The sequence below is a fragment of the Telopea speciosissima genome, chromosome 7 (genome assembly GCF_018873765.1).
Source record: "Telopea speciosissima isolate NSW1024214 ecotype Mountain lineage chromosome 7, Tspe_v1, whole genome shotgun sequence".
Lineage (NCBI taxonomy): Eukaryota > Viridiplantae > Streptophyta > Magnoliopsida > Proteales > Proteaceae > Telopea > Telopea speciosissima.
Window position 1 is genome coordinate 23,981,918 of NC_057922.1, and position 27,573 is coordinate 24,009,490.

Sequence of the window (27,573 nt, forward strand, 5' to 3'; positions counted from 1 at the left end):
TTTTTAGTAATATATTTTAGTTAAGATATTGTAATCATAGATCAGAATCGTCTTGGTCGAAATCTCAAATATTTTGAGTATTTTGGTTGAGTCGAAACGAAACACAAGTTCAAATTGAAAAAAATGCAATATTTCAAAAGTTTCAGTGAAATTTCGGGCATCTTGTTTCGGAATATTCGGTTATTTCGGCATTTTACACCCACAAATGGCCATGCAAAACTCATAGAAAAAATACCATATTTCGACAAAATTTTGGTATTTCGGAACTTTCGGTCAGACAGAAACACTGAAACGAAACGAGATTTTAAACCTTGATTGTAATCAGGTAGGACTCTTTCTATAAAGTCCACCTGTTATTTAGTAGTTTCTATTTTATGATCTTAGGCAAGTATCCTTCCCTTTATCACTTGCTGTACAAGTCCCTTTTATTCCATGTATGGGACATCTTTATTTGTTTCCCTGTCTATTTTATTCCTACAGCACAGTATAAAGTTCTAAGGAGCCATAGAGCACACCCACGATTTGAGATGATCAATGAAGCTGTGGTTTTAATGCCATGTTGCTGTGTAATGCAGTTGAATGAAGTGAGATGCCTTAGCTTAGTGAGAGACTGACCAAAGCCATAGGTGAGAGGCCTTGGTCATATTCCCCCCCTCTTCTTCTCTACCATCTTCTCTTTTGTTTCTAATTTTATTTCAATGCAACTGAGACCCACTGTGAGGTACCAAGACCTACTGTGAAGGTGTTCACGATGCTGTTAGTCTTATTGCATGTCCTCTCAATCATCCTTGACATATTGAAGATTGAATGGAAAATAGGAAATATTGTATCCCGCTGACACTTCTGTTCTGGGTTTTCTTAGCAGCAATTTTCAATGGTGATTTCCAGTACGTCCAACCAGTAGATTGAGTCCAACATTTGGTATATTATTCCCCTACTCCTAAGCTACCTTCGACTATAATTTCTTGGCCATCCAGGGGTTGCAACAGCTTGAGGAATTAAGTTTCTATTCTGAACTTAATGCAAAATCGAACTCAAACCAGGGAAGAACCAGCGGGAGATTAATTTTAGCCAGGATCAACACAACAAAGAACAAATTAAATGACTAAAACTCTCTTTTTTTTAATTGTTGTTTTCAATTACATATGAACGGAGAACATAAAGGAAAAGAAGAAAGGAGAAGAAGATAAAGAAGAGAAAGGGGGGGGGGGGGGTGGTAGGGGAATGGTTCTCTCATCCACAGCTATCCCAGCTCTTGAAACATGGAATTTCTCCCATAACCGATGGCAAGCTTGACCACAAATTCTATTATCCAACTCTGATCCTTCCTTACAATAGGGGGCTTGTTAATAGCTTAGGCAAGCTTACAAAATAGAAGGTAGAAAATAGAAACTTCCTAAAATAAAAACTAACTGAAAACAGAAAGTAGGAAATAGAAACTACTAAACCTAGCAACTAGTGACAATGACAACTTATTGAAAATAGAAACTACTAAGGCTTTATATATCAGCCTTCTAAAACAAAAGGAAAGACACTAAAATAGAAACTAAATAAATTAGAAGTCTTCTAGAAGTCTTCAAACTTGCATTCACTCTCCACCAGCTTGTCCATATCTGCCCCCAAATCACTTTCATGTGAATAGTAACTCAGGTTCTTTTCATGTGAACAATAACTTCTTTTTTTTTTTTTTTTTTTAAATTTCTGTCCTGGTCTCTTATCTTCTTCATGCTTCTCTTTGGGCTGGGGCTGCCTTAGGTGATGCTCCATCGAACCAACAAAAACTTGCCACATCAACAGACCAGGCTGCCTCTCACAGCAGTCGAATCCCACAACTTTTCTGGGCAGGTTTTGGGACTTGTTCCTATGGGTACATATGGACTTGTGATCTACATCAGAACTCCTACTTTCTAATTTTGAATCTCTTTCGTATCTTGTGATCCAGCCGTTAGAATTGGCTGAATCTTTGAAGTGTTAGTCATTCCCAAGTCCCCTACCCCCGACTGGAAGGGTTTCCCCATCTGATTTGGTAAAGTTTCTCTTTTTGGTTCATTGTGTTTTCTCTGTTCTGCCGGCAGTAGAGATCACTCTGCTGTTTTGTTTTCTATGGCTGGGTGTCAAGGACAGTAATGTGTACCAGACCTGTGGCTATCCTAAGTATCAAAAGACCTTGTTATTAACTTGCTGTTGGGTTTGCTACCTACCTTTTTGTTGCTGGAAATAAGTGTCATAATCTACTGTTTTCAGTATTTGGGTAAGTTTTGTCTTGCTTTTCTGGCCTTCCATTGCGGTTATTGTTGTGAAATTGTTTGTTCTGTGATTTCTTTTCCCTTTAAAGGGTATCTCTATAACGTGAGATTCCTATCACGAAGATTGAATTGGTGAAGGCCTGAGACATGGCAGGTGTGTGCAGGAAGCAATCGCAGGTGCACAGGCTAACAAGTGAAAGAAGAGGAGAAGATGGTTATTAGAAACTAGAAACTCCCTCACAGAAGAAAAAATCTCCAAAACACCACCGTTCTTATTTCTATCTGAGGGGAGCAATCTTCAAAACGTACTGATGTTCAAGTTTTTCTGTTCAATGGTATCTAACGGTTGTGATATATTGGATGGGTTGATCATTTTCATCCTAGGGTTCAGAATACGTACTCAGAGCACTCGGCAGCAAGGGAAGGGTTAGTACACATGAATGTAAAGCAAAATAATATACAAAATAACGATAGTACATTGCATGGGAGATGAACTCTAGATATGCAACCAATCCTATTGTGGGTAGGTTATCAGTTGGTTGTTAGTAAATGGCCAAAAATGAAGATAAAAAAAGAATAATGGGTGATTCAAAAGAGGGTTGCAGGAATCGGGATCAAGCTCGGCCGATTCCAACTCGAATCAAAAGATTCACACTATCTGATTCCGATTCTTCTAACCATGATTCCCAGAGTAAGAGTAAATTCATACCGATATATGGTTCCTTGGGTTCATGTGACTTGGGGATAAAACAGAAGTAGGATTTATGAAACTGATAAGATGAAATTAGTAATTTAGAAGTATCAATACAGATTTTAAGTTCAAGAGATAGACCTACGTGAATGAAAAGGTAATTCAAGAATGACGGAATTTTTTAATGAATAAAATTTCAATAAAGCATAATAAATATGGCAACAGAATTACAAGCCTCTAAAGAAAGAAATCAAGGAATCAACTAAGATACAAGCTTGAATCAAAACATACATAAAGAGGCTACAACTTATAATGAATATTCAAGAATCTAGAGAATTAGGTTTATAATTAGAGATTTAAAGTGTGGAAATAATAGAAAGGGTAATCAACTTCTGTAATCTGCAATAAAAACCCAGGATTGCACCAATTATGAACCAAGGAAATAATAGAGAAGAAAACTGTTGAAGAGAACACATAGAACACCCTGACATATAACTAAAAGTTTAGGGGAGACTTTATTCAATTTTGACCGACAGCTAAACACACAACTATTATTAATCTACTTCCTTTCAACCAGAGAATCGGGTTTCTGTTATCACTCTTCCACAGGAGCTCACAAATGGGAACAGATTATACATCATGTATATGCAACCCCTCTCTTACAACTTGATTTAGGGGGAAAGGAAAAATATATATAGAAATAGAAATCACTATAAAATTATTGTTCAGCACATTATAGAAGAAAACTCACACATTATCAAGTATATAGTAATCATTAAGATTTTTGTCAAAGAAATTTTATTTTTAACCCATCAACCCTCTCATTAGGGTGGAATCACTTGGGTCATCATTTTCAAAAACAAAATACATGCCTGTGCAAATAATGGAGAGAATTCTTTCGCATATTCCCCGCACATCTCTTCAAATTTCATTATTATTTCAATCTGCAGCATTCAAACAAACGAGTAATCAGAAGCTCTAAATATGAAAAACTCCCATTCAATTTAAAATCCAATACAAACCTATCACTAGGAAATAGAGTACAGATAGTAGCTGGGCTCAAGAGACCTTTCCTACAAATCATATGTCACAGGAACAGAACTAATCCTTCAATATTTAATATTTTCAAATGGTCTGCTCTTCCTTAGGGTAATAGCAGCCTTTAATGCAGCTCAAAGACCAATAGAACCACCTAGACCTAAAATTTTGTTTTAGGTGACTCTACCACATCTTTATGGATTCCACATGATTTGAAACCCCATGTCTCCCTAGATAAGATAAATTAGATCAGACTAATTCCACCCACTTAAGGCCACGTTTTGGTAGAAGTGAAGGAAAATAAAATTTTCAGTGGTAAAGTGAAGTGAAATAAAAATGAGAAAAAATCATAAGAGAAAAGTTCAAGTAATGTGTTTGGTTGGGAGCAGAGTAGATGCAAAGTATTATGTCAACATGAGGGGCTCCCAACATGAAGATGGTAGGAGGTGAAATTTTTTCAGCAATATATTGATGGAAAAGTGAAACAAAATTTAATTATCATATTAAGTATGTTTTTGAGTTAAACAATTATTCTTGGCAATGGTAAAAAAAAAAAATCCCATTTCTTCTTGGTAACGATTAAAAAAAACTCTATTTTGTCATTGTTTTAGGTTTGGTTACTCCTAACCAAACAAGACCATAGTTCAACCCCCCAACTGCTACCATATTACAAGGTTAAAGGTTAACTGTTAACCTATGGTCCCCAAAACTCATCTGATTTAGATGGCTTCCAATGGAAATGCCAAGATACATGACCAAGATTCTTTTTTTTTTTGCAGGATTAGGTATGGCAAAACGATAGGTCAAACCCAAGACTTACCTCCCTGCCAAACTGGGTTAGAGTTTAGTATGACTCAGGTTAGGTTCAGATTCAGTGATGCAGATTCATCACCGAAATGGACTTATTTCTTTAGAAATAAGTCTAGGGTTGGGTTATATGTATGTTGGGCCTTTGATCCCATGGGTTTTCTATGTAATAGGCCACTTTTATGGGCCTAAAATATGGGTAATTAGGTTGCATACGGGATTAGCTGTTTTAATTCCTTAGTTTTGATTTTTATGTAATTAGAGGTCATGTGATCACTTAAGTGATCATGTGACAACTTAAGTGGTCATGTGATATAAGTTGGGCTGGATTAGGATTCTATAAGTCCAGCCAGGTTTTGAGTCTATTTCTTTTAGTATTTTAGTTTCCTAGTCAGTTTAAGTTACCTAATAGGTCAAGGATTGGATTAGGTCTTTCCTTTTTAGAGTATAAGTCTATTTTTGAGTATTTTATATAAGGTTGTAAAGGGGCAAAGCCTTGAACACGAATTTGATTAATGAAAAAAGCTTTTGCTTGTTGGCTGCCATTGTTGCTGCTCATTGTGAGTGTGCATCCTTGTGGTTCTATCAAGGTGGAAAGGGATTGGTGGAATACAATCGACTCCTTGCGCCGTGACGGTCGAGAGGATCCCAATTCAAAGGTGGTTCTATCCTTCACTTCTGTCTAAGCTGCTGCTAGTAGATTTCTGCTGCAACTTGTTCATTAATTTCTTCTTCTAATCCTCTACTCCCTTCCCCAATTGACTCCCTTTATTTTTGCTTGAATTCCATTAAATCCTAGTTTTCAACTTAGATCCTAAAACCTCAAACCCAAACCCTAACCCTAAAATTCTGAAATTTAAATTTTGATTCAAAACTTATTAAAATCTGTTTTAATAGCTTCCCCTAAGCCTGCCTATTAAAATCAGATATACATTACCCCATTCCCCCATACCTAACCCTAGAATTTAACCTAAAAACCCTAATTCTGCCCAATCAAACCAGCAGCCCGTTTTAGATCCTATTGCTTGGCCTCTAGTGGGATTTTTCTCCTCTCTAGAGCTACATTATTCAGCATGCTAAAAATACCAGGCCCCATCTCTGTTCAGTTGTCAAGTCCACAAGAGAATTGGATACTTGATGGGGCAAAGCAGGATTGGTTGGTTGACCAACAACTAAGGGGGAAGGTTTTGTATTTGATTACCCCCCTCCCTCAGGGGAACCTAACTGAACCAACTCATTGCCATCACCAACCAAGATCACTATCTACAGTATATTGCATTACCTTGCTAGACAATTTTTATTGAGTGTTACTGCTATTGGTTGCTCAAGGATATTAGAAAAGAGAGCTCCAACTTTTTCTTTTTTGGGGTTTCTGTGAAAGACTTGTATTTATTCAAGAGAAAAAATTTATGAGCACGAAGGAATGGGGTGAGGGGACCCCAATTCAAGAAACGTAGGATACAAGTCTTCGAGTAGACTAGTACTCCTTAAAAAATTACAATATCCCAATTTGTCCTCAGAATGGTTCAAGTTACAATCCTTGAAGGTCCAAGAATTTGCATGTCCAAAAAGCTGATAAAAAACTCTTTTAATAATCCCCTGAAAATTCTTGAGAAATGAAAGAATTTACTTAATTTAGTGATGAAAGAGGTAGAGAATATGTTGAGGAGGAAACACAATTTTCCATACTAGGCCCCATACTAGATCTTCTACACACAAAATAATCTGTGAAATCAGAAGTAGTTGAATCTTATGGGCTGGCAAAAGTCAATATTGTAAGGTCCTCTAGTCCCTAGCTATTCAAGGAGGGCTGCTCAAGGTTTGAGATTTCAAATGGTAGTTCATTTCGACTCCTGTGGAAATTGAAATATTTCGTCGAAATGCGGAAAATCTGTCAAAATGGTCAAAATTACCAAATTTTGGGATATGAAAGGAAATAAGGGGAAATAGGTGAAAAAATAAGAATTTTGAAAATGAAACTTTAGGGGATGCTTACAAGCTTAAATACGCATGTACGAAGATTAAATGTCGAAAAAAAAAAAAGGGAACACTCAAAGCGGTAGTTTGGTTTTGCACCCTATTTTGCTTGTGTAAGCATTCAAGCATTGCATTAAAAAAAATGAACCAAAGATGATCAGATTAAGGGACATACCTCTTTCTTGAAGTTTCAATTCATTTACCTCTTTGCAATTTTGTTGTGGGAGCTTAGATGGGTTTAGGAGAAGTTTGAATCCCCAAATATTTGAACAAATTTGAAGCGTTCCAGAAATTTCGACTCATATTGCCACTTTCAGTCGTATCCAATCATTTCGATTTGATATTTGCTGTTTTATATGAAGGAATGTGACTGTCCAATTATTTTGACCAAAATTTTGACATTCGATCATTTTGTTTCACCCATTTCGATGAAATATTGTATTCATTGTATATCATATGTGATTTTGTTTCGAGGGCCATTGAAACAGAAATATTTTGCCAAATTTCAATCATTTCGATTGAAATTTTGAACATGGGACGGCTGACAGAATTATGGGCCAAAATATCTTTACCCTGATAGCTTAAGCCCAACAATTTCCAGCCCCAAAAGAAAATTTTCACTTTGGCATGAACAATGACAGCCTGGAGGAGTTTGCATCCCACCCTACACCTAAGGGGTAAGTTGATAGGGTATCCACAAAATAGGGAACATTTTTTTCTTCCTCACACAGCAGCAGCATGCATTTCTTCATAAGCAAAAAGCTATCAAGATATGTGTACAAAGGAGGAATTAAATAGTCTAAAGGACTGAACTTTTGAACAGATGATTGGCTTTCCTTCTAAACAGAGCTCCAAACTGGGAAGTAATTGAAAAAAAACAAAGACCCTGTGTTATTGAAAACGACACTCAATGACAATATCAGTCTGCTTTAATTCTGGACAAAAACAACAGGTTAAAATGCCGAGGAAAAGATCCAATCACTCAAGCCCCTTACTAGAACAACAAGGCCAGAGACAACAACAAGAGCAAATTATACCCAACATTTTGTTGTTTAGTTCTTTCTGCATGGCCCAGCATAACAAAGCAACTAAAATAAAGAAATAGAATGCTCCAATAAGCAGAAAAAGTAATAGGGATAAGTATCTATTCAATTAGTTTGAAACATCCTCTCACACCTAGGTGAAATAAGAAATGGTAAAACAAAGGCACAAACCTCCTCATCTATGCTCTGCAGATAATGCTTCAAAAGACCATGCCATTTGGTAATTGCACTTGCAGCACTTTTAAATAATTCACCTGAGAGGTAGATTAAAAACAAAGTTACAGCACAGAACTTACGTTTAATGGAAAAGAGTGCTCATATGGATATGTATAAATGCACAATAAAGTGGTATAGAGAATTTATTTTTTCTTTTGTTTCTTAAAAGTTATCACATAGTGGAGTCATTTAAAACAGATCACTCGTTGTACATTAGTTTAAAATTGCTGAAGACCTAAACCATAGTGTCTGTAACATAGGTTGAGACTTGTTAAACAATTCTAAAGTAAAAGCGTCAAGTAAAGGAAAGAGTTGAAGATGAGCTTCAACTCCTGTATATCATCATATTAATGATAAGCTCAGTTCAGTGTTAATGAACAAAGATTGTTCTTCAACACTTTTTTTCAAGCTGGAAGTAAAATCAACAGCTAAAGAAGTGATCTAAAAGTAACATTCATATCCATCCTTAATTAAGCCGAAATTACCAAAATATTTTAGTTAGCAAAAAAATGGAAACCAAAAGACTATTGAAATCTATGAGAGAAATTTAACGAAATTTCAAAATTTCACCGAAATATTTCCATTTCATGATGAGAAAACTAGATGGAAGTTCTAAAACTAGCTATATCATTCATCTGCTTTTAGCATAATTACATCATATGTGCCAAAATTAAAATGATAGTGCCATGTTTACCTGCACATTTGTTTGTCATTATCAATTTAATGTAGTCCTAAGTAGGTAGAAGACCCACTAGGAACCAGTTGTTAGGGAAGTGCACATGGCCCTATACACTCCAAATCATCTCTATGATGACATAGGTATTTTGATGATAACAAATAAGACCATTCTTGGACTAATGCTTATGTTCTAAGTGTTTTAGAGTTAAAGCATAGCACCAAGTGCGGGGGAGCGTATACGAATATACAAGAGCGTACACAAGAAGAATTGTGCTCAAAGTTTGTTTTAGACTTGGAAGCTAAAAACATGTCTCGAAGATTGAAGATTTGAAGACCTTTGTATATATACATTTGTAAATTTTTGAGTCACAATTGATGTAATGCACACACCACGCATGCATCATTTTAGAATGACCTTAGGTGGCTATTTGACCCCTTACGTATGTGACTAATTGGGTTTAAAACCCCCAAACCAAACCCTAATGGACATGGACCATTATTTACACTGAAATTGCCCAATCCGGCATACCGTATTATTAGGAATCTCAGGAAAACAGGTCACAGTAGCTTGGTTAAGCAAGCTGGATGAGGATCCAGCATACCGGATCCTGAGTACCTGCAGTTTGCCCTAATCCGGCATACCGGATTCCCATCCAGCATACCGGATCATTACTGGACTGTTATAAATTGACCGTTACTCCTGTGTTTTAAATGGAAATTAGGTAATCCGGCATACCGGATTTCCATCCAGCATACCGGATTATATATGGCTTGTGGAATCCGTTTCTAATCTAGATTCCAAATTAATTCAAGCCACTTAGCCTATAAATACCCACTTGTTCTTTGCTCTAAATACAACATTGAATCATAATTAAGAGCCTCCAAGAACAAGTCACTCCCAAGTGAGATTACAAACAATCAATTCAAGGAAGATCAATCTCACCTTGCTCCCTTCATTCTCATTAGCATTCAAGCTTCACTGTTTGAAAGGTAGCACAGTTTTCACTAAGGTTTGAGGTAATTCTAGACCCCTTAGTGTTTATTTTCACTTTGCATAAGTTGTCTGAGTCTTCTTGCTCGGAATCAAGAGAAGGTAGAGTCCTCTTGCTCATTAACTCAAGAGTAGCTTTTGAGTCCTCTTGTTCGTTTCTCAAGAGTAGTTGTACGAGTCCTCTTGCTTTTACTCAAGATTCTAATAGTGAAATTCTCTCTAAGTTGAGAGGAGTGGACGTAGGCACGTGTTGGCCGAACCACTATAAATCTTTTGTGTCTCTCTCTTGTTTATTGCTTGTCTTTACACTGGTAGCTTGGTGATTTATTTTTAATTTCCGCATAAGTTTTTAATTTTCCAACCTTCACCTCTGTTCACCCCCCCTCTAGGTGAATTCACACCAGTACTACAGGATCTGTTATGAACAGGCAGTTTGATTGGTGTAAAATATGGAATTAGGTCAAAATTAGGGTTTGGGTTTGAAGGGTTGGTTATGCTAGGAAGGTGTAGGGGAGTCTATCAGTATTGGTCCAGCGATGGTTTGATGGGCGGAAGAGTGAAAACTTAAATGGCAGCAAGTTAGGATTTCGGGTTTTTAAAAAGAGTGAAGTGATGGAATCTAGGGTTTAGAGAGGGAATTAGGACAAGGGCTTCAGGTCGAGTTCTCCAGGTGTAGAAAGGGTCACTCGGCCAAGGTGGGAAGGTCTGATGATGGCTGGAAGTCGCTGGACTGTAATTTAGGGTTTTGGGTTTTAATGAGAATTTGAAGTGATTCTGATGGTGGGTTAAGTCTGTGAGTGATTTAGGTTATGGAAATCCAAAGAAAACAGAAGGGGGAAATTAGAGTTGGGTTGTAGAGTTTAGAAGAAGTATGGGGATGGGGATGCTGTCACACTTACTTGCAGTAGCAGGGAGTAATCGACAGCAGCTTGTAATGGCAGTAGCTTGAATAAAAATTGGATCTTGGAATTTGAACTTGAAACTCGAACTTGAAGAGAACCACTCGGACTTCACACTGTAGCATAGTTGTCACGATGTAGGCGACCCAAGGCCCTGGAGAGGGTAAAAAATTCAAGGCGGCCTCAAGAAGGCGACCAAGGCGCCCAAGTCGACCAAGGCGCCTGGACGCCTATGCACTGCAGAGTGTTGACTGGATCAGACTCCAATCCCAACAATGAACCACCCGGGATTCACACCGCAAGGTGTCGATTGGATCAAACACCAATCCCACCAACTTTGATCACACACAAAGGAAACCTTCAGTAGAAGAACAATGGAGCAGTTTGCAAGAGAGAAATTTCATAAATAGTGAGGTAAAAAGGAGCCCCACGGTTTGCCTTTATTTATAATGGCCAAAGGCATAAATTCCAATGCAGCCTCGGAATAGGAAATGCCTAATCCTTGGTTGAGTCTAAATACAAAACACTCCCTCTCTAAAATTCGTGTAGAGGTCTGGACCCTAAAATAAAACTCAAGTTAAGAAGATCCTATCTTAAAAGAATATTCTAAAATCACTTAAATTGGACCAGTGGTTCAACCGGTTCAATTTATAACACTAAAACATTAAAATATACTAAGTATAGGGCTAATCTCGTATGCAACTTATGTACCCCAAATTTAGGCCCATAAAAGTGGCCTATTACATAGAAAATTCATAGGATCAAAGGCCCAATATGTCTATAACCCAACCCTAGACTTATTTCTAGGTAAATAAGCCCAATTTGGTGATAAACCTGCATCACAATTTATCTACATTTCTTAATGTAAAACTGACAAGAGATGTGGTGAACAACAAAAAAGTGCTCTACCAAATGAAAACTAATAAAGCAAACTCAACAAATGTAAAAAGAAATAAATACTTAGAGAAGACTTACTATTGCTGGCATGAGGAGTTTCTGCAGCCAACTTCATCACAGAGTAAAATATTGCCCCCGCACAATGAGTGGATGACATATTGTATGACAACCTGAACTCATAAAAAAGTAAAATCAATGATAGAAGGCATATACTAGCATTATAGCAATCAGAAAAAATTTGCTAATCTTTAAAATTGTAAAGGTAAATACAAAATTTCCCTAAATAAGTATATATTAAGACATTGATAGCAAGAAAAGAAGAAACCTGAAAATACACTTACTAGCTAGTGTGAGCCAAAAAAAAAGGGGGGAGGGGGCTAAAATAGGACATTTGCTACCTCAATAAAAAAAGGCGTACCAAGTGCACGAGGCTCCCGCCACTGCAGGGTCTAGGGAGGGTCATAAAGTACGCAGCTTTACCCTCGCTTTGCGGAGAAGCTGTTTCCTGACTCAATCCCATGCCGACTAGGTCGCAATGGAGCAACCTTACCATTACGCCGAGGTGGCCTTACCCCCCCTCTTTGCGGCAAGGTTCGAAATCTCAGTTTCAAGGCTGGTTTCTGCCACTCCAATTTATTTCAACTCCTCATCTACCTATTGCTTAAGAACGACTAACCCTGCATTTGGCCCATTTCTGTCCTAATCTCCCTACAACAACAACAACTCAGCCTTATCCAAACTAAATGGGGTTGGCTACATGGATCCTTGCCCTCAATCAGCTTTATTCACAGTCATAATTGATACGAGGACTAAGCTATGCATGTCTTTCCTCACCACTTCTCCTAAGGTCATTTTAGGTCTGCCTCTACCTCTTTTAGTCCCTTCAATCTGAATCAAATCACTCCTCCATACTAGAGTATCCAAAGGCCCTCCATTGAACATGGCCATGCCACCTCAAACGATTTTCTCATAGCTTATCATGTATCGGAGCTACTTCCAAATCAGCTCTAATGTGATCATTCCTTACTTTATCCTTCCAAGTTTTGACACTCATCCATCTCAACATCCTCATCTCTGCTACACTGATCGGATGACTGACCTATAAACTTTTCCTTTAAGTTTTAAAGGTATACGCCAATCATACAATACTCCGGATGCACCTCTCCACTTCATCCATCCTATTTTAATTCTTTGTGAAACTTATCCTCTATATCACCTTCTTTATTTATGATTGAACCCAGACACCAAAAATAATCACTTTGTGGAATCTCCCCTCTCATCAATTTTCACCACCTCCTTATCCGTCCTATTGTAACTAAAGTTACACAACATATACTCAATTTTCGTTCTACTTATCTTTTAACCTGTTGACTTCAATGTTGATCTTCATAATTCCAACTTGGCATTAATCCCAACATTTATCTCATCTACCAAAACAAATCATCAGCAAAAAGCATACACCAAGGCACCATGATGTAACCCAACTATAATTGGGGATTCACTACCTTGTACCCCGACAGTTCTTACACTAATCACCACACCATTATACATACCTTTAACTATATCCACATATGTACTTGAAATACTTCTCTTTTCTAACACTTTCCAAATTAAGTCTGGGGACTCCGTCATAAGCTTTTTCTAAGTCAATAAAAAATCATATGGAGATCCTTCTTGCATTCTCTAAATCTTTTCCATGAGTCTACCAAGTAATTAAATAGCTTATGCTGTTGATCTTTCTAGCATAAAATAAAATTGGTTATCCGTAAAAATAGTTTCATGCCTCAGGCAAGTGTACTCCAATAATTTCATAATATGACTCTTTAGTTATTACAGCTTTGAATATCACATTATCACCTTTATTTTAATAAATTGGAACCACAATGCTTCTTCTCCATTCACCCGACATTTCCTGGTGCTCAAAATCTTAATAAACAACTTGGTTAGCCAAGATAAATCACAGACATAGTTCGAGAACTCGCGAGATCTTACCGAGTTTCTCGGTATTTCGAAAATCCGAGACGAGATGGGGGTCGTCACAAAAGTACAATATCTCGCCGAGATCTCGGTTTGACATAGGAAAATGCCCATCTAGGTCCTTTATATGAGTGCCAGATCTCTGCGTCCGAGATCTCCGATCTCGGCATCCGAGATCTCGATTTGACATAGGAAAATGCCCATGTAGCCATGTAGGTCATTTATATGAGTGCTAGATCTGGAGATCTTGCTGGAAATTCTTGGTATACAGACACCTATCTATGCCAGGAACCAAGACAGACACTTATTTATGCCTAATATCATTTAAGTAAATGTTTTTTGTATTTCATTTACTTAAGATATTATTCATAAATAAGCAAATACCCCCTATTTGAATCCAATAAAAATAGTTAAAAAATCAAATTCCAAAAGGAAAAAAAGTCAACCCCCCAGTTCAAGAACAAAAACTGGATTTTCGGCGGTAGGTGCAATTTTCAACAAGTCCAAGATTACTTAAATCTGATTTATATTGAAGGAGTTATGTACCGGTCAAACTTAATTCGGTGTGCACGAATGCTGTCAAAATCGCTCTGAATGAAAATATATTTTTGGATATCAAAACAAATGAATATTTTACCGCATTTTTGGTTTTTAGCAATGTTTTACCATATTAAGATTTATGGAATTTTTTGATTTGAGAAAAACCCCAGCATTAGAAAGTTGAAAATTGCACCTACCGCCGAAAATCCAGTTTTTGTTCTTGAACTTGGGGGTTGACTTTTTTTCCTTTTGGAATTTTATTTTTTAACTATTTTTATTAGATTCAAATAGGGGGGTATTTGCTTATTTATGAATAATATCTTAAGTAAATGAAATACAAATACAAAAGCATTTACTTAAGTGATATTGCCTTAGTGCCTATGTTACAGGGATTCTGCCATCTTTGGTCATCTGGGAGCTGTAGAAGGAAAGGAACACTAGGAGACATGGGGAGAAGAAGAGGACAGCTAGCAGCATTATAGAATGTATTAAAACCTGGGTGAGGGAGCTTCACTACCCGCCCAAGGTAGGCACTCAAGGTTCTGCCAGAGATGGCCTCCTTTTACAGTGTCTTGGCTTGATGCCACCTGTCCCCAGGCGGAAGCGACCCATTCCGATGTATTGGTGCCCTCCGTTTTTCTCAGTTAAGCTGAATGTGGATGGCGCTTGTCACGAAAACCCAGGCCTGGGAGGTGGGGGAGGGATCATCAAGAACCGACAAGGGGAGGTTCTAACTGCTTTCTCTAACTTTTATGGCCATTGCACTAATTCCATGGCAGAGTTGAGGGCGTTAAGGGACGGGTTAAAGGTGTGCCTGGAGATGGGTCTTTCGGATGTGGTGGTCAATTGTGATTCTGAGGCTACTGTCAAAGTAGTTAATTTGAAGAAGTGAAGTTTGTGGAGAGGATGGTACCTTTTCAAGGAGGTTCAAGACTTAAAGGTTGAAACAAGGGCCTGTGTTTCCTTTGCCTTTCGGGAAAGCAATGGAGCGGCGGACTGGTTGGCCAATCATTCTTGTGATACTGAGGCTTCGACCAGGTTTCAGCCTGGTTACATCCCTTTGGGGCCGCTGAAAGCCATTCTTCGTGAAGACAAGGCTGGATTGCCAGTTCTACGGAGTTAAAGGTCTTCTTCCTTTCTCATGTAGGGGGAGGGTTAGACTTTTCGAGTGGTGAGTACTCTTATTGTCGTGGGCTGGGGTAAGGCGGGATGTCCCCCCCTGTATTCTTTATTATTTTATTTGTTTTAATAAAAGCTTAGGGGCCAGCCCGGGTCCCAGGTAATATTCGGCTTAAAAAAAAAAGTGTGTTTGTCCTGTGTCTGTCCTAATTTCTAGCATAAGTAAGTGTCTATCCTGTTTTCCCACTAGCTGAAACTCCTATTTGGACTTTGTTTTTGCAAAATCTGATAGTGCCATTGTGTTTAAATGGCCTAAAATAGGCTGAATACCAAGTTTCAGACCCAAACTAGGTCTAAAACCCACCGAGATGAGGCTTCGAGTCGAGAAAAAAAAAAGTGCACCAACGCGGCGAGATCTCGCCAAGATCTCGACTCGACTCGGTTTTTCAAGGGTCCGAGTTGGCACCGAGACCAGAGTTTTTGAACCTTGATCACAGATTCCTAAATCCTAAGCTCTTCCATACTTATATTGAGACTCCCCATCTGAACCTGGTGCCTTACCTACTTTCATCCTCATTAAAGCTTCTTGTACTTCAGGCACCCTTATTTTTCGTATATATCTTTAACATGTGGTGTCTGGATGGGTAATGCAACCTTCCAAGACAATATTACTCGAAATGTCTTCATTTAGTGAGTTGTAAAAATAGATTTTCCATCTCTCCTTAATGTCCTCATCCCTTGTTAGAACTTTATCATCTTTACTTTTAATGGTCGAAATCTCCTCTCTTCCTTTCCCTTATTTTGGCACTTCTGACAATATTACTCGAAATGTCTTCACTTGATGCTTATCGCATGGCTAAACTTTTCTTCAAAGAAATAGTGTGCATTCATGGGCTGCCAAGCATTATTGTTTCCGCCAGAGATGTGAAGTTTATGAGCTACTTTTGGAAGACATTGTGGTTGAAGACCAATACCAAGCTGCTATTCTCTACTGCTTTCCACTCACAGACTAATGGGAAGACAAAAATGGAGAACAAAAGTTTAGGGAATTTGTTGAGATGTTTAATCAGAGATGAGAAGACATGGCCATCTATTCTAGACATTGCTGAGTTTGCCTACAACAATTCTATGAACAGAACAACAGGACGTACTCCCTTCGAGATCTTGCTGGGAACTAAGCCAAGGTGCCCTCTTGACCTTGTCCCTCTACCTCCTCAAGCTAGGGTTAGTGTTGAAGCAGATGAATTCTTGCGCCACATCATAGAGTTGCATGCTGATGTTAGAAGAAGAATTGCTCTCAACAATGACATTTACAAGGCCAATGTTGATCGCCATCGACGGTATGTTGAGTTCAAGCCTGGAGACATGGTCATGGTCAGAGTTAATCCAGAGAGACACCAACCGGGTGTCAACAACAAGATTCACCCAAAGAAGATAGGCCCATACAAGGTGTTGAAACGTATTGGACCTAATGCTTATGTGCTTGAGCTGCCTACTGATATGGGCATAAGCAACGTCTTCAATGTGGCTGACTTACATCTTTACATGAGACATCACTCAGATGATTGTGACTCCGAACACATGCTGAGGCTGCCCCAACTCAAACCGCCCACTGAAGACATCATTGAAGAAGTGTTGGACAACATGCATAAGACCACTCGACATGGCAGCGGTTATCATGCTTGCCTTGGCCCCCCACACCAGGACATCACATGGATTCATGCAGATGACTTCAAGAAGCTCGACCCTGAGTTGTATGATCATTATATATCTTTCATCCATTCATCAGAGGCAAATGCTTTCAAGCCGAGGAGCGCTGATGTAGGGTGAATGCTTTAAATCGTTATACTTAGTTTTTTTTACGGGTTTTTATGTTTTTAAATTGAACCGGCCCAACCTGGTTGAACTAGTGGTTCAACTTAAGTCACCCCTTTTTATTTTAAGTAAATTTTTTTGTCCACTTCACATTCCCACGATTTAGAGAGGGATGCGGACTAGTTAAGTCGGCTAGGGGTAATTTAAACTCCTAGGCTGAATAGGTGTAAGGCCCTATGGCCATTATTTAAGCAATAGAAATCGTGGAGCTCTTCATACTCCACTTTTGAAAATTAGAACTGCTCTTACAAGCTGCTGCTTCTCTTCCACTGTGAAGGTGTGCTTTGTGTTTGATCAACGCTGGTGAGATTGGTGTGTGATCCAATCGACACCTTGTCGTGTGAAGCCCGTGTGGTTCATTTAAGGTCTCTTTCATGTTTTCTGTTCAAGCTACTGTTGCTGCCGATTGTTCTATGCTATTGCAAGTAAGTGTGACAGCAACCCCATCCCCATTAATGATCTCATGATCTTCTCCAAGGCGGCCCATTCCTCCATCTCTGCAATCATGGATTCGCTCCATCTCTTTGAGTCCCTCTCTGGCCTCCGTGTCAATCTCCTTAAATCCAAAATCTTCCTCTCGGGTATCTCGGACTCTTCTAAAGAATCCCTCCGCCTCTTAACTGGTTTCTCCATCGGCTCCCTTTCTGTCACCTACCTTGGCCTTCCCCTCATCCCTGCCAGGCTTTTGAGCCATCATTGCACCCCCATGCTTGACAACATTCGCAAGCGTCTCCAGCTTTGGAAAGGCAAGCTTCTTTCTTATGCTGGTAGACTTGAATGTATTTGTTCGGTCCTTCAAGCTACTTACATCATTTGGACTGGCATCTTCTGCATTCCTAAGTCTACCATCAAGGCCATTGAACGCATCTTCTGTGCTTTCCTTTGGAAGGGTAGCGACACTCCCAGATTTCTCCACCCAGTTAGCTGGAATTCTATGTGTCTCCCCAAATCTGAAGGTGGCCTTGGCATCCGCCGCATCCGTGACTCTAACACGGCGGGCATCCTTAAGCTTCTCTGGAGAATCTCTTCCCACCAGGATTCTATCTGGGTTTCTTGGGTCCATTCCCATCTCCTTAAATCTGACTCCATCTGGACTGTCCCCACTCATGCTGACTCCTTCTGGATTTGGCGCAAGATCCTCTCCCTCCGCCCTCTGGCTCTCCGTGGTATCTCCTCCTCCATTGCTGTTGGCAATTCCACCTCTCTCTGGCTTGACCCTTGGCACCCTTTAGGCATCCACTACAATCTTCTTGGTCCTAGAGCCATTTACTCCTCTGGCCTCCCCAAGGCCGCCCCGGTCTCCTCCCTCATCTCATCTGGCTCTTGGACCCCCCACCCCTCCCTCGACCCAGATATTCTCTCCCAAATCTGGCCAACCCTTCCCCCACTAATGCCAAACCCCTCCCCCCGCACTGATAAGATCATCTGGCTTCCCTCCCCCTCCGGTAAATTCTCCTCATCTTCTGCTTGGAATTTCTCCAAAGACCCTAGTCCCTTGGTTCCCTGGCACAACCTAGTCTGGTTCAAGGGCCACATTCCCCACCACAGCCTTATTGTTTGGAGAGCCCTCCGACTTTGCCTGCCTACCGAAGCCTTCCTTATCCACCGCACCATCCCAGCCTCCCCCTCTTGTAACCTTTGTTGGACCGGCCGTGAAGATATCCCTCATCTCTTCTTTGCCTGCCCCTTTACCTCCTTCATTTGGAAAAAAGCATTAGCCTCCATTTGGCCGCGTAGCAGAAGGATCAGAAGATTTGACCGCAAATGGCTTTGGCTTCTCCAAACCTTCTCTGGGAACTCCACTTGTGACACTATTGGAAAGCTGGTCTTCAGCGCCGCTGTTCACCATATCTGGATGGAAAGGAATCTCAGGAGATGGACTTCCAACTCTAGATCTTTTGATGTGATTTGGAAAGCCATCTCCTTCGATGTGTCCTCCAAGCTTAGCTATATCCGACAGAGGCCCTCCTCGGACAGCCCTAGAAATAGGCACATTTTGACTAGTTGGGGCCTTGATATTGCCCTTTTGCGGTCCTCCTCTGCGTAGGCTGGAGGATCGCCCCCCCTCCCCCTTTTTCCTTCTATCTTTCTTTCTCCCCTCCCCCCCATTTTTCTCCCTCTTGTACATTGGTTCCCGGGTTCTTTCTTTCCTGCCCCCCCCTTGGGGCTCGGTAATATAATTATTTACCAAAAATAAACCCCATCCCCATACTTCTTCTAACCTTCCACAGCCCAACCCTAACATTCCCCCCTCTAGTTTTTTACTTTTCTCTTCACTCTAAGTTCTGTCCAGACCCCTTCCTCCATAAAAAATTCACCAAATTTAAACAACAGCACCCCCAGCCTAGTCCTTACACACATCCACACCTCTGCCCCCTTTCATTCATCTAAACCTGATGGAGAATACAGGAGGGATTCTTGCAGGATCGATTCTGGAGGACAACCAGATTAAGATCAGGTTTTGTAGGACCAAAGAGAGATAGAAGGGTTGCAAGCTAGGGAAGATGAAACGTCACCAAGCCACGGTTTGCATTTAAGGTGGTTTGATGGAAGGTTGAAGATAATGGAGATGATGGTGCGATGAAGTTGAAATTAAGAGAAACAAGATTAACCGAAAATAAAAGATAGTTTTGGCAGCTAGAGATCCACTAGAGCCCACCTTAGGACTCCACCTAGGTCCACCAAAAGAGATCCACTTTTGGATGTATTTGCTGAGATCCACAGCCGCTTGAGACCCACAAGTAAAATTCTCAAAGAGAGTTGTTTTTTTTTTCAATTCATGGTTGATAAGAAAGGTCCCACAATTTTACTTATATAGCCAAGACTTGGAGGCTAATGCCTTCTGGAACTTACAAAAAAATATTAAAGAAACCTTTGGAATTCCAAGACAAGGAAATTTCCAACAAGTCAAAATGATAAAAACTAAACAAAACATTAAAGACTAACACTAGACTCTAGACTAATACTTAGGAAAATGAGAAGACTTAACTAACAACCTAAGAATAAGAAAAGACTCATAATTATGCCTTAGAATACAAAAAGTCAAAACACTAGAAACTAGGAAAATTAAAGAGACATTCTACTGGCTTCCTAGCAAGGCCACTAGGTGCACAGCACCAGAAATTGTAGGGCCAGAATTGCGCTGATCAGCCAAGGCCGAAAATGATGGGCTTGGCTTGGAAGTCTTGGACTTGGGCTTGGGCCTAATGCCCTGCATCAAAACCCTAGATTCCCTCATTCCCCCATTAAACCCCAAAACCCAACTTTCTGTCCAGATATTTCAAACCATCAAAACCTATTCAGACCTTGGCCGAGTGCTCCTCTCCTCCCTTGGAAAACTTGATCCAAAGCTCCCTACCAAATTCCACAATTAAACCCTAAAATCCTTCATTTTTCACTTTTCAAAAACCCTATACCCTAACCTGCTGCCATTCTAGTTTATACACTTCCGCTCATAAAACCATCTCAGGACCTTCACTGATAGACTCCCCTACACCTGCTTAGCATTACCAACACCTCAAACCCTAACCCTAATTTTGGCCTAAAACCATTTTCTACCCCAATCAGATTTACTGGTTCATAGCAGATCCCGTTGAACTGGCTCCTAGTTGGTCTCCAACCAACCTAGGACTACATTAGTAGTCATCTCGTTCCACATTGTATTACTGTCTCCATCAAAGTTCCACCTTCCTTGTTTGACAAATTTATTAGTAAACGATTTCAAGTTTTCTCCTTTTAAGCTCCACCTCCTTATCCTAGGGTAAATAATTAGTAATCTCACCTTTCTTATGATTCGGCATTATGAGACACATATCCATGACGACTAATCTATGTTGTATGGTTAGGCTCTCCCTTGATGTAACCTTACAATCTTTACATAACAGCCTATCGGTCCTTCTAGTTAAAAAGAAACCTATGGGGCTTCTATGATAACCACTTTTGAAGGTAACTAAATGATCCTCTCTCTTTTCGAAGTATGTGTTTACTATAGATAGATCATAAGCCATAGAAAAATCTAAACTGAAGTCCCCTCCTTATTCCTCTCTCCAAAACCATATCCTCCAGGTACTCTTTCAAAGCCTCTACAATCACTTTCAACATGTCCCCCCATAATAATCTTTCCTCCTTGACTAAAACCTTGAACTAATCCATCCATGTGTTCCCAAAATGGTATCTTAATATTTTCATCCAATCCTACTATGGATGCGTAAGCGCAAATTATATCGACAACCTCTTTCTCCAACACAAGCTTGATGGATATAATCCTATCACCATATCTTTTAACATCTACAACGTCATTTTTTACATCTTTATCCACTACTATGCCCACTCCATTTCTACTACTTTTATCACCTGTACACCCAAGTTTATAGTCATCGAACTCCTTAGCTGTTTTTTACTCTTCCACCTAGTCTCTTGAATACAAGCTATGTTAATCCTTCATCTTGCAAATCCATATATTTCTAGAAATAAAATTTACATAAACAGGGTACATAGAGCACAGACTCAGGCCGAAAACAAATGTAGGGTCACATGGTCAACAGGCAATACATATCATAATACTTCAGAGATTTTCACATCCAGGAGACCATAAGAACTTATTCATAAATGTTAATCCTCTGATACACAATAGCCAATAAATATTGTACTGAACCAACTAATAGAAGGGTTAAAAAAAATGCAGAACTTACCGAAGCGAATTCACTTCTAGGATAACATGGTCCTGTTCCACTCCTTCATGAACAGCCCTAAGAAAAGTGGCTTCAACCTGCAAATTATGAAATTCAAAATTGAGGTTAGGTAGATAACATAAGGAATGCCTATCGGTATTTTATTCCCACATAAATCACCTCTTTCTCAAAGTAGGCAGAATCGTCTTTAAAATCTTCATTATCATCATCTTCAGAAATAGTACCATCAGAATCACATATTAGCTCTCCAGAAGGTGGAAGATTACTGCCATCTTGAATAGATAAATCTAGTTCTTCATGAGTAGCACGTGCCAACTCTGAAAGCTTATCGGCAGGAATGGGCGCAATTGAATGCCTCCATTCTTCTTCATGGCCTCCCTCACAAAGTGACCAAATATAACCAGCTCCTGAAATCCCAACCTGAGAAATAATACTTTAAAAGTGCATGACCAATTGAATGGAAAGAATAAGACTCCTAATCTATTCCTAGCCTAAGGAAATAAAAGATGAAAGTTCAATGGTTTGCTGACTCAAGCCAACAGTAATAGTCAAGTTTTGCACATTAGATTGCAAAAACAGACAAAAATTGAATAAGTAAAAACAACATGCATCTTAAGGGCCTCCAGAAGGATCGGCATTGCAATGCAATATCCTTCTGAAATGCAAACCATTTACTACATCCTGATGTAGATCACAATTCCATATGTACCCGCAGGAACAAGCCCCAAAACCAGCCCAGCAAGGTTGTGGATTCGACTGCTGTGAGAGGTAGCATGGTCTGATGATGTGGCAAGTTTTTTGTTGGTTTGATGGAGTGTCACCTAAAGCAGCCCAAACTACTTCCAAAAAAAAAAGGTTACTTTTCACATGAACAATACCCGAACTACTGTTCACGTGAACAGTGTTATGGGTCCATAAGCCTTGAATCGAGAAGGAAGTCCAAGCAAATGATTAAGATTCATTGGGCCCCACTGAAGATAGTAAGACAAAACAGATTTTATTGCTGCCTAATAGTTTCTATTTTAGTGTCCTTCCTTTTGTTTTAGAAGGCTGATATATGAAGCCTTAGTAGTTTCTAATTCTAGTTAATTTCTATTTTCAATTAGTTGCCATTGTCACTAGTAGCTAGGTTTAGTAGTTTCTATTTCCTACTTTCTATTTTTAGTTAGTTTCTATTTTAGGAAGTTTCTATTTTCTACCTTATATTTTGTAAGCTTGCCTAAGCTATTAATAGGCCCCCTATTGTAAGGAAGGATCAGATTTGGAGAAAAGATTTTTCAGGCCCTGTTGACATCGGTTATGGGAGAAATTCCATGTTTCAACAGCTGGGATAGCTGTGGGTGAGAGACCCAGGCTGAGAGAGCCATTCCCCTACCCCCTACTCTTCTATATCCCTTTCTTCTTCTTATCCTTTTATGTTCTTCATATGTAACAGAAAAGTAGCAATTATAAAAAAGAGTTGCAGTTTTTAATTTGTTCTTTTCATTGTATCGATCCTGGCTGCAATCAATCTCCCGCTGGTTTCCCTGCTTCGAGGTCGACTTCTGCATTACATCTAATAGGCCCTTCAGAAGGAACCCACCAAGGTTCCATACATCTAACAGTACTTTAAAGCTTTTTCCTGACCATGGTTCAAGATTTCGGTAGAAACCACCAAAATCTTGTGAAATATTTCGGTTTCAAAGATCGAAACGAATTGGTATGTAGGCAGAAAAAGCTGTTGGGGACCACATCAACGCATCTACAGAGAGACTCAGTTCGATCATGCTGCACAGAATGCCAACAATAGTGCATGTGTCCCCTCCCATTCAGGCTACTCGAGAGGCCCACGTCTCCGATTCAGACTAGATATGGAGGATGACTCAGCAGGATTACCATTTCGGTTGAAATTTCAGTTCCGTTCAAAATTTTCAAATTGTTTCTGCGAAACGATAGCTTCACGTATAATAAATGCAAGGTTTCGACCAAAATGGGTCAAAATTTCAATCCATTTCATGAAGTTCGACAATTTTGACCGTGAGGGAAATGGCTAGAGAAACCTAGCATTCAAGGTTTTTTGGCTAAATCAGCTCCATTTTTGGTAGAAAAAGGTGTTTGGGACTACATCAACGCATCTACAGAGAGACTCAGTTTGATCATGCTGCACAGAATGCCAACAATAGTGCTTGTGTCCTCTCTCATTCAGGCTACTCGAGAGTCCCACTCCTCCGATTCAGACTAGATGCGGAGGATGATAAATGGAGATAAAATGTTACAAGCGAGCTTGTTTGGCACACTTGGAGGCTTAAGCATGGAGGAGTAATGTAGTCCTAGGAACCAAACCAGGATCTGTTATCCAAAGGGTGACTCAATTTAGGGTTTAAAACTATGAAAAGGCTAATTTAGGTTTAGGGTTTTATGGGATTTAGGGTATGGAAGTTAGGGTTAATGTTAGGTTTTTAATTTACTAAGATCAGTGATCTAATAAACTGAAATTAGCAAACCAGTAAGGTGTGGACAGAATCGGCAGCAAGTAATGGGGAAATAAAGGGAAAACTAGGGTTAGGGTTAAGAAGAGGAGTTAATTTGCTGATTCTAGTGAAGTATTAAGTTGAATTCAGCAAACCAAACAAGTTAGGACAGAATCGGCAGCAAGGTTTTCGAAAAAAAGGATAAAACTAGGGTTAGGGTATAGAAGGGGAAAATAGGGTTAATGGGGTTTGGCTGGGCAGAATTGGCCCATCTTTGAATAGAGTTACCTATTGGGGCTGTTGATCACTCGGCCAAAGTTTGGGAGAATTCCCACGGTTGGAAGTGGCTAAACTGAATGGAGATCTTCAAAACAGAAGGAAGGAGATCTAGGGTTGTGAAATAAACATACTGGTTGATGAAGAATGCCTTGATATCAGATTGTTTGATAGTAGAATGACAATGGAGATGTAACGAAGAACCAAAGGATCCACACCGGGGATTCCCACTGCAAGGTGTCAATTGGATCAAACATTGATTCCTTCAAACGATCCACCCGGGCTTCCCACCGCAAGATGTCAATCGGATCAAACACCGATTTCTTCAGCCTTGATCAAACACAAGACAAATCTTCAATGAAGAATAAGAGAAGAGCAGCAAAAAGCTTTCCATTAATCAAAATTCGTCTCCAATGCTTGCCCCCCTTACAACCTTATATAAAAGACTTAAAAATAGACTCTTGCATTAAAAAGGAAAGGCCTAACCCAATCCTTAACCTATTAGGTAACCTAAACTGACTAGGAAACTGAAATATTGAAGGAAATAGACTCCATAGTTGTCACGTCGTCATGGTGATCCAAGTCGGTGGAGAGGTGTCTAATCGATATATCGACATGTCGCCTGCCATGGCGATCATCTCGACCATGTTTTTATTTTTTATTTTCTCTATTTTTATTGTCATTTAGTATATACCCTATAACATAAAAAATCGACAGGAAAGTGTACTACTAATCTACTATGGTTTAATTCATGAAAGTGTAACATGAAAAAATTACCAATACCCCTCCCCCTCTCTGTCTCTCGACACTCTCCCTCTGTCTCTGTGTGTGTGTGTGTGTGTGGCTGTGTGCAAGAGAAGAAGAAAGAAAGAAAAAAAAAAAAAAACTGCTGTTGGTGACTTGGTGTTGCTTTAGTGCTTTACGAAACAAAAAAATACAACAGTCGTGCGTATTTGGCTGTGTCACTGCCACATGAAAAAACCCCCTCTGTGACTGAATATTATCTATAAAACAAAAAAAGGAGAAGAGGAGTCGCCGGAAGTGAAGAAGACGAAGAAGTGAGAAGAAGAACTGAAAAAGCAATGGGAGGAGAAGAAGAACTGAAGGAGTGAGAAACCCTCTCTGTCTCTCGCAGTCTCGTTGGAGTCACGACTGTGCGTGAATGAGTGAGAAGAAGAACTAAAGAAGAAGAAGAACTGAAGGAGAGAGTTGCCGGAGGACTGGGAGGAGAAGAAGAAGAAAAAGAAGAAGAACCACCAAATAAAATAAAAAAAACAATTACAGTAATTACTTACCAGCTTGAAGAGGTTGCCAGAGCCGGGAGCACTCGCTGGAGCCGAGGAAGGAGGCCAACAGCCGTTCGAAGTAGTGAAGAACTGCGTCTCTCTATCTCACGACTCTCTCCTTTGTTCTCTTGTTCGATTTCTATTTCTCCCAAGAGACGAGAGTTAGGGTATAATAATGGGGAACAGAATAGGAGAGAGAACGAGGTTGGTGACATGGAAGAAGAAGATAAGACAATCCTAGAGAGAGAGGGGAGATCTGAGAAGAAATCAGAGGGGGGGGAAGAAGAAACAGTGAGAAGAAGAAGGGGGGGTGTGCACACGCACAAACTCATGTTTTTTTTTCAATTCATTCTTGCATATCTCTAATGATGAAGAATTACATCATATATAAAGAGAAATAGAAGACACCCAAAATTAAAGACTCCGAATTACTTACTAAAACTAGGCTAACTAAAAACCCAATAAAACTCAAATTGGAAATTTCCCTGTGTCTAATAACTACCTTAAAATAAAAGATTACATAATAATTTCCCAAATAAAATAAACTTCCTAAAATCCGACTAGATCCAAACACTCATACTGGACCCGATTCAACTGGGTTTGGGTCGGTCCAATGCAGTACACCAGTTGGGTTGGCCCGGTCCAAGATTGTCCTGCATCATATAGTGTATTGTTTTAAGTTTTTTTTTTTAAACTTTTTTTTTATGTTAATGTGTATTGCAGGTGTAACTTTTTAAGTTACACCTCCAATCCACATTAAGATAAAAGCATTATCTTTTAAAAGGTTAAAAAGTTAATAATCATTAAAAACTTAAGTTTTATACACTAGAACATGAATATCGGCCGATATGGCCATATATCATGGTATGGCGTCCATGTCGGAGCCATGGCGACACCATGGAGGCCATATCGGTCGATATTCTTACATATCCTATGTCATTGGTCGATATGCCCATTATTCCAGCGATATGACGCCATGACAACTATGATAAACTCAAAACATGGCCGGACTTATAGAGTCCTAATTCAGCGCAACTTACATTGCTTAAAAGCAAATAAAATAAAACTACTAAAATCACTTAAATTGAACCACTAGTTGGACCAGCTTGGACCCGGTTCAATTTAAAAATAGAAGACTTCAAAATAAAACCAAGTATGGGAACTAAACCCATAGTTTAGGCCCATAAAAGTGGCCTATTACATTGAAAACCCATGGGATCAAAGGCCAAACATGTATATAACCCAACCCTAGACTAATTCCCATTAAAATAAGCCTCTTTTGGGGATGTATCTGCATCAAGGAGAGTAGTGGATACGGTGGGCATGGACAGACAAGACGGTGGCGTGACCAACTGTCTCTTCCACAGCGAGCTCTAGTGCAAAGTATGGTGTGTAGACCACTATACCTCATCATCATTCCCCAATCCCCGCTGTGTATGACTGTATGAGGGTCAGCCACAGGGTGGGTCGTCTTTTATGATAACATCTTTTCATACCCAGCCCCCAAGTAACCATATCAGCCGGTCCACCAAGCAAATACAATGGGTCCACATTTGCATCATCTTCTCGACCCGGTGATCTATATCCTATGTTGGATTACCTAAAGTATGTTGATGATGACACATGCCAGGCTATTGTGTTCAACTTAGAGTGTTTCTTCAGGCATACCATGACATGGTCATCTTTTGTGATACAATCGAAGGAACGGTTTCACCAATGGAAGCAATCATCTAGAGGTTTTGAGGTTCCTCAGAACCCTATGCAGTACGGACAGAGTTGTAGGAATGGTTTCGTAGGGTGAATAGTTCGAGAACTCGCAAGATCTCGCTCAAGATCTCGGTTTTTCAGGAAGTCGAGACGAGTTGTTATACGATTT

General features: G+C 39.6%; 1 protein-coding gene across 1 annotated transcript in view; it reads right to left on the bottom strand.

Annotated features, from left to right (window-relative positions):
- The window catches only part of LOC122667221 (translation initiation factor eIF-2B subunit epsilon), an 87,392-nt gene that overhangs the window by 11,259 nt on the left and 48,560 nt on the right, over positions 1-27,573 (bottom strand). Inside the window, exons 9-13 of the mRNA XM_043863467.1 lie at positions 21,845-22,105; positions 21,686-21,762; positions 11,562-11,653; positions 7,974-8,056; positions 3,810-3,881 (exon numbers count right to left, since the gene is read on the bottom strand). Of these exons, the coding sequence (XP_043719402.1) occupies positions 3,810-3,881; positions 7,974-8,056; positions 11,562-11,653; positions 21,686-21,762; positions 21,845-22,105 (585 nt within the window). The remainder of the gene's footprint in view (positions 1-3,809; positions 3,882-7,973; positions 8,057-11,561; positions 11,654-21,685; positions 21,763-21,844; positions 22,106-27,573) is intronic.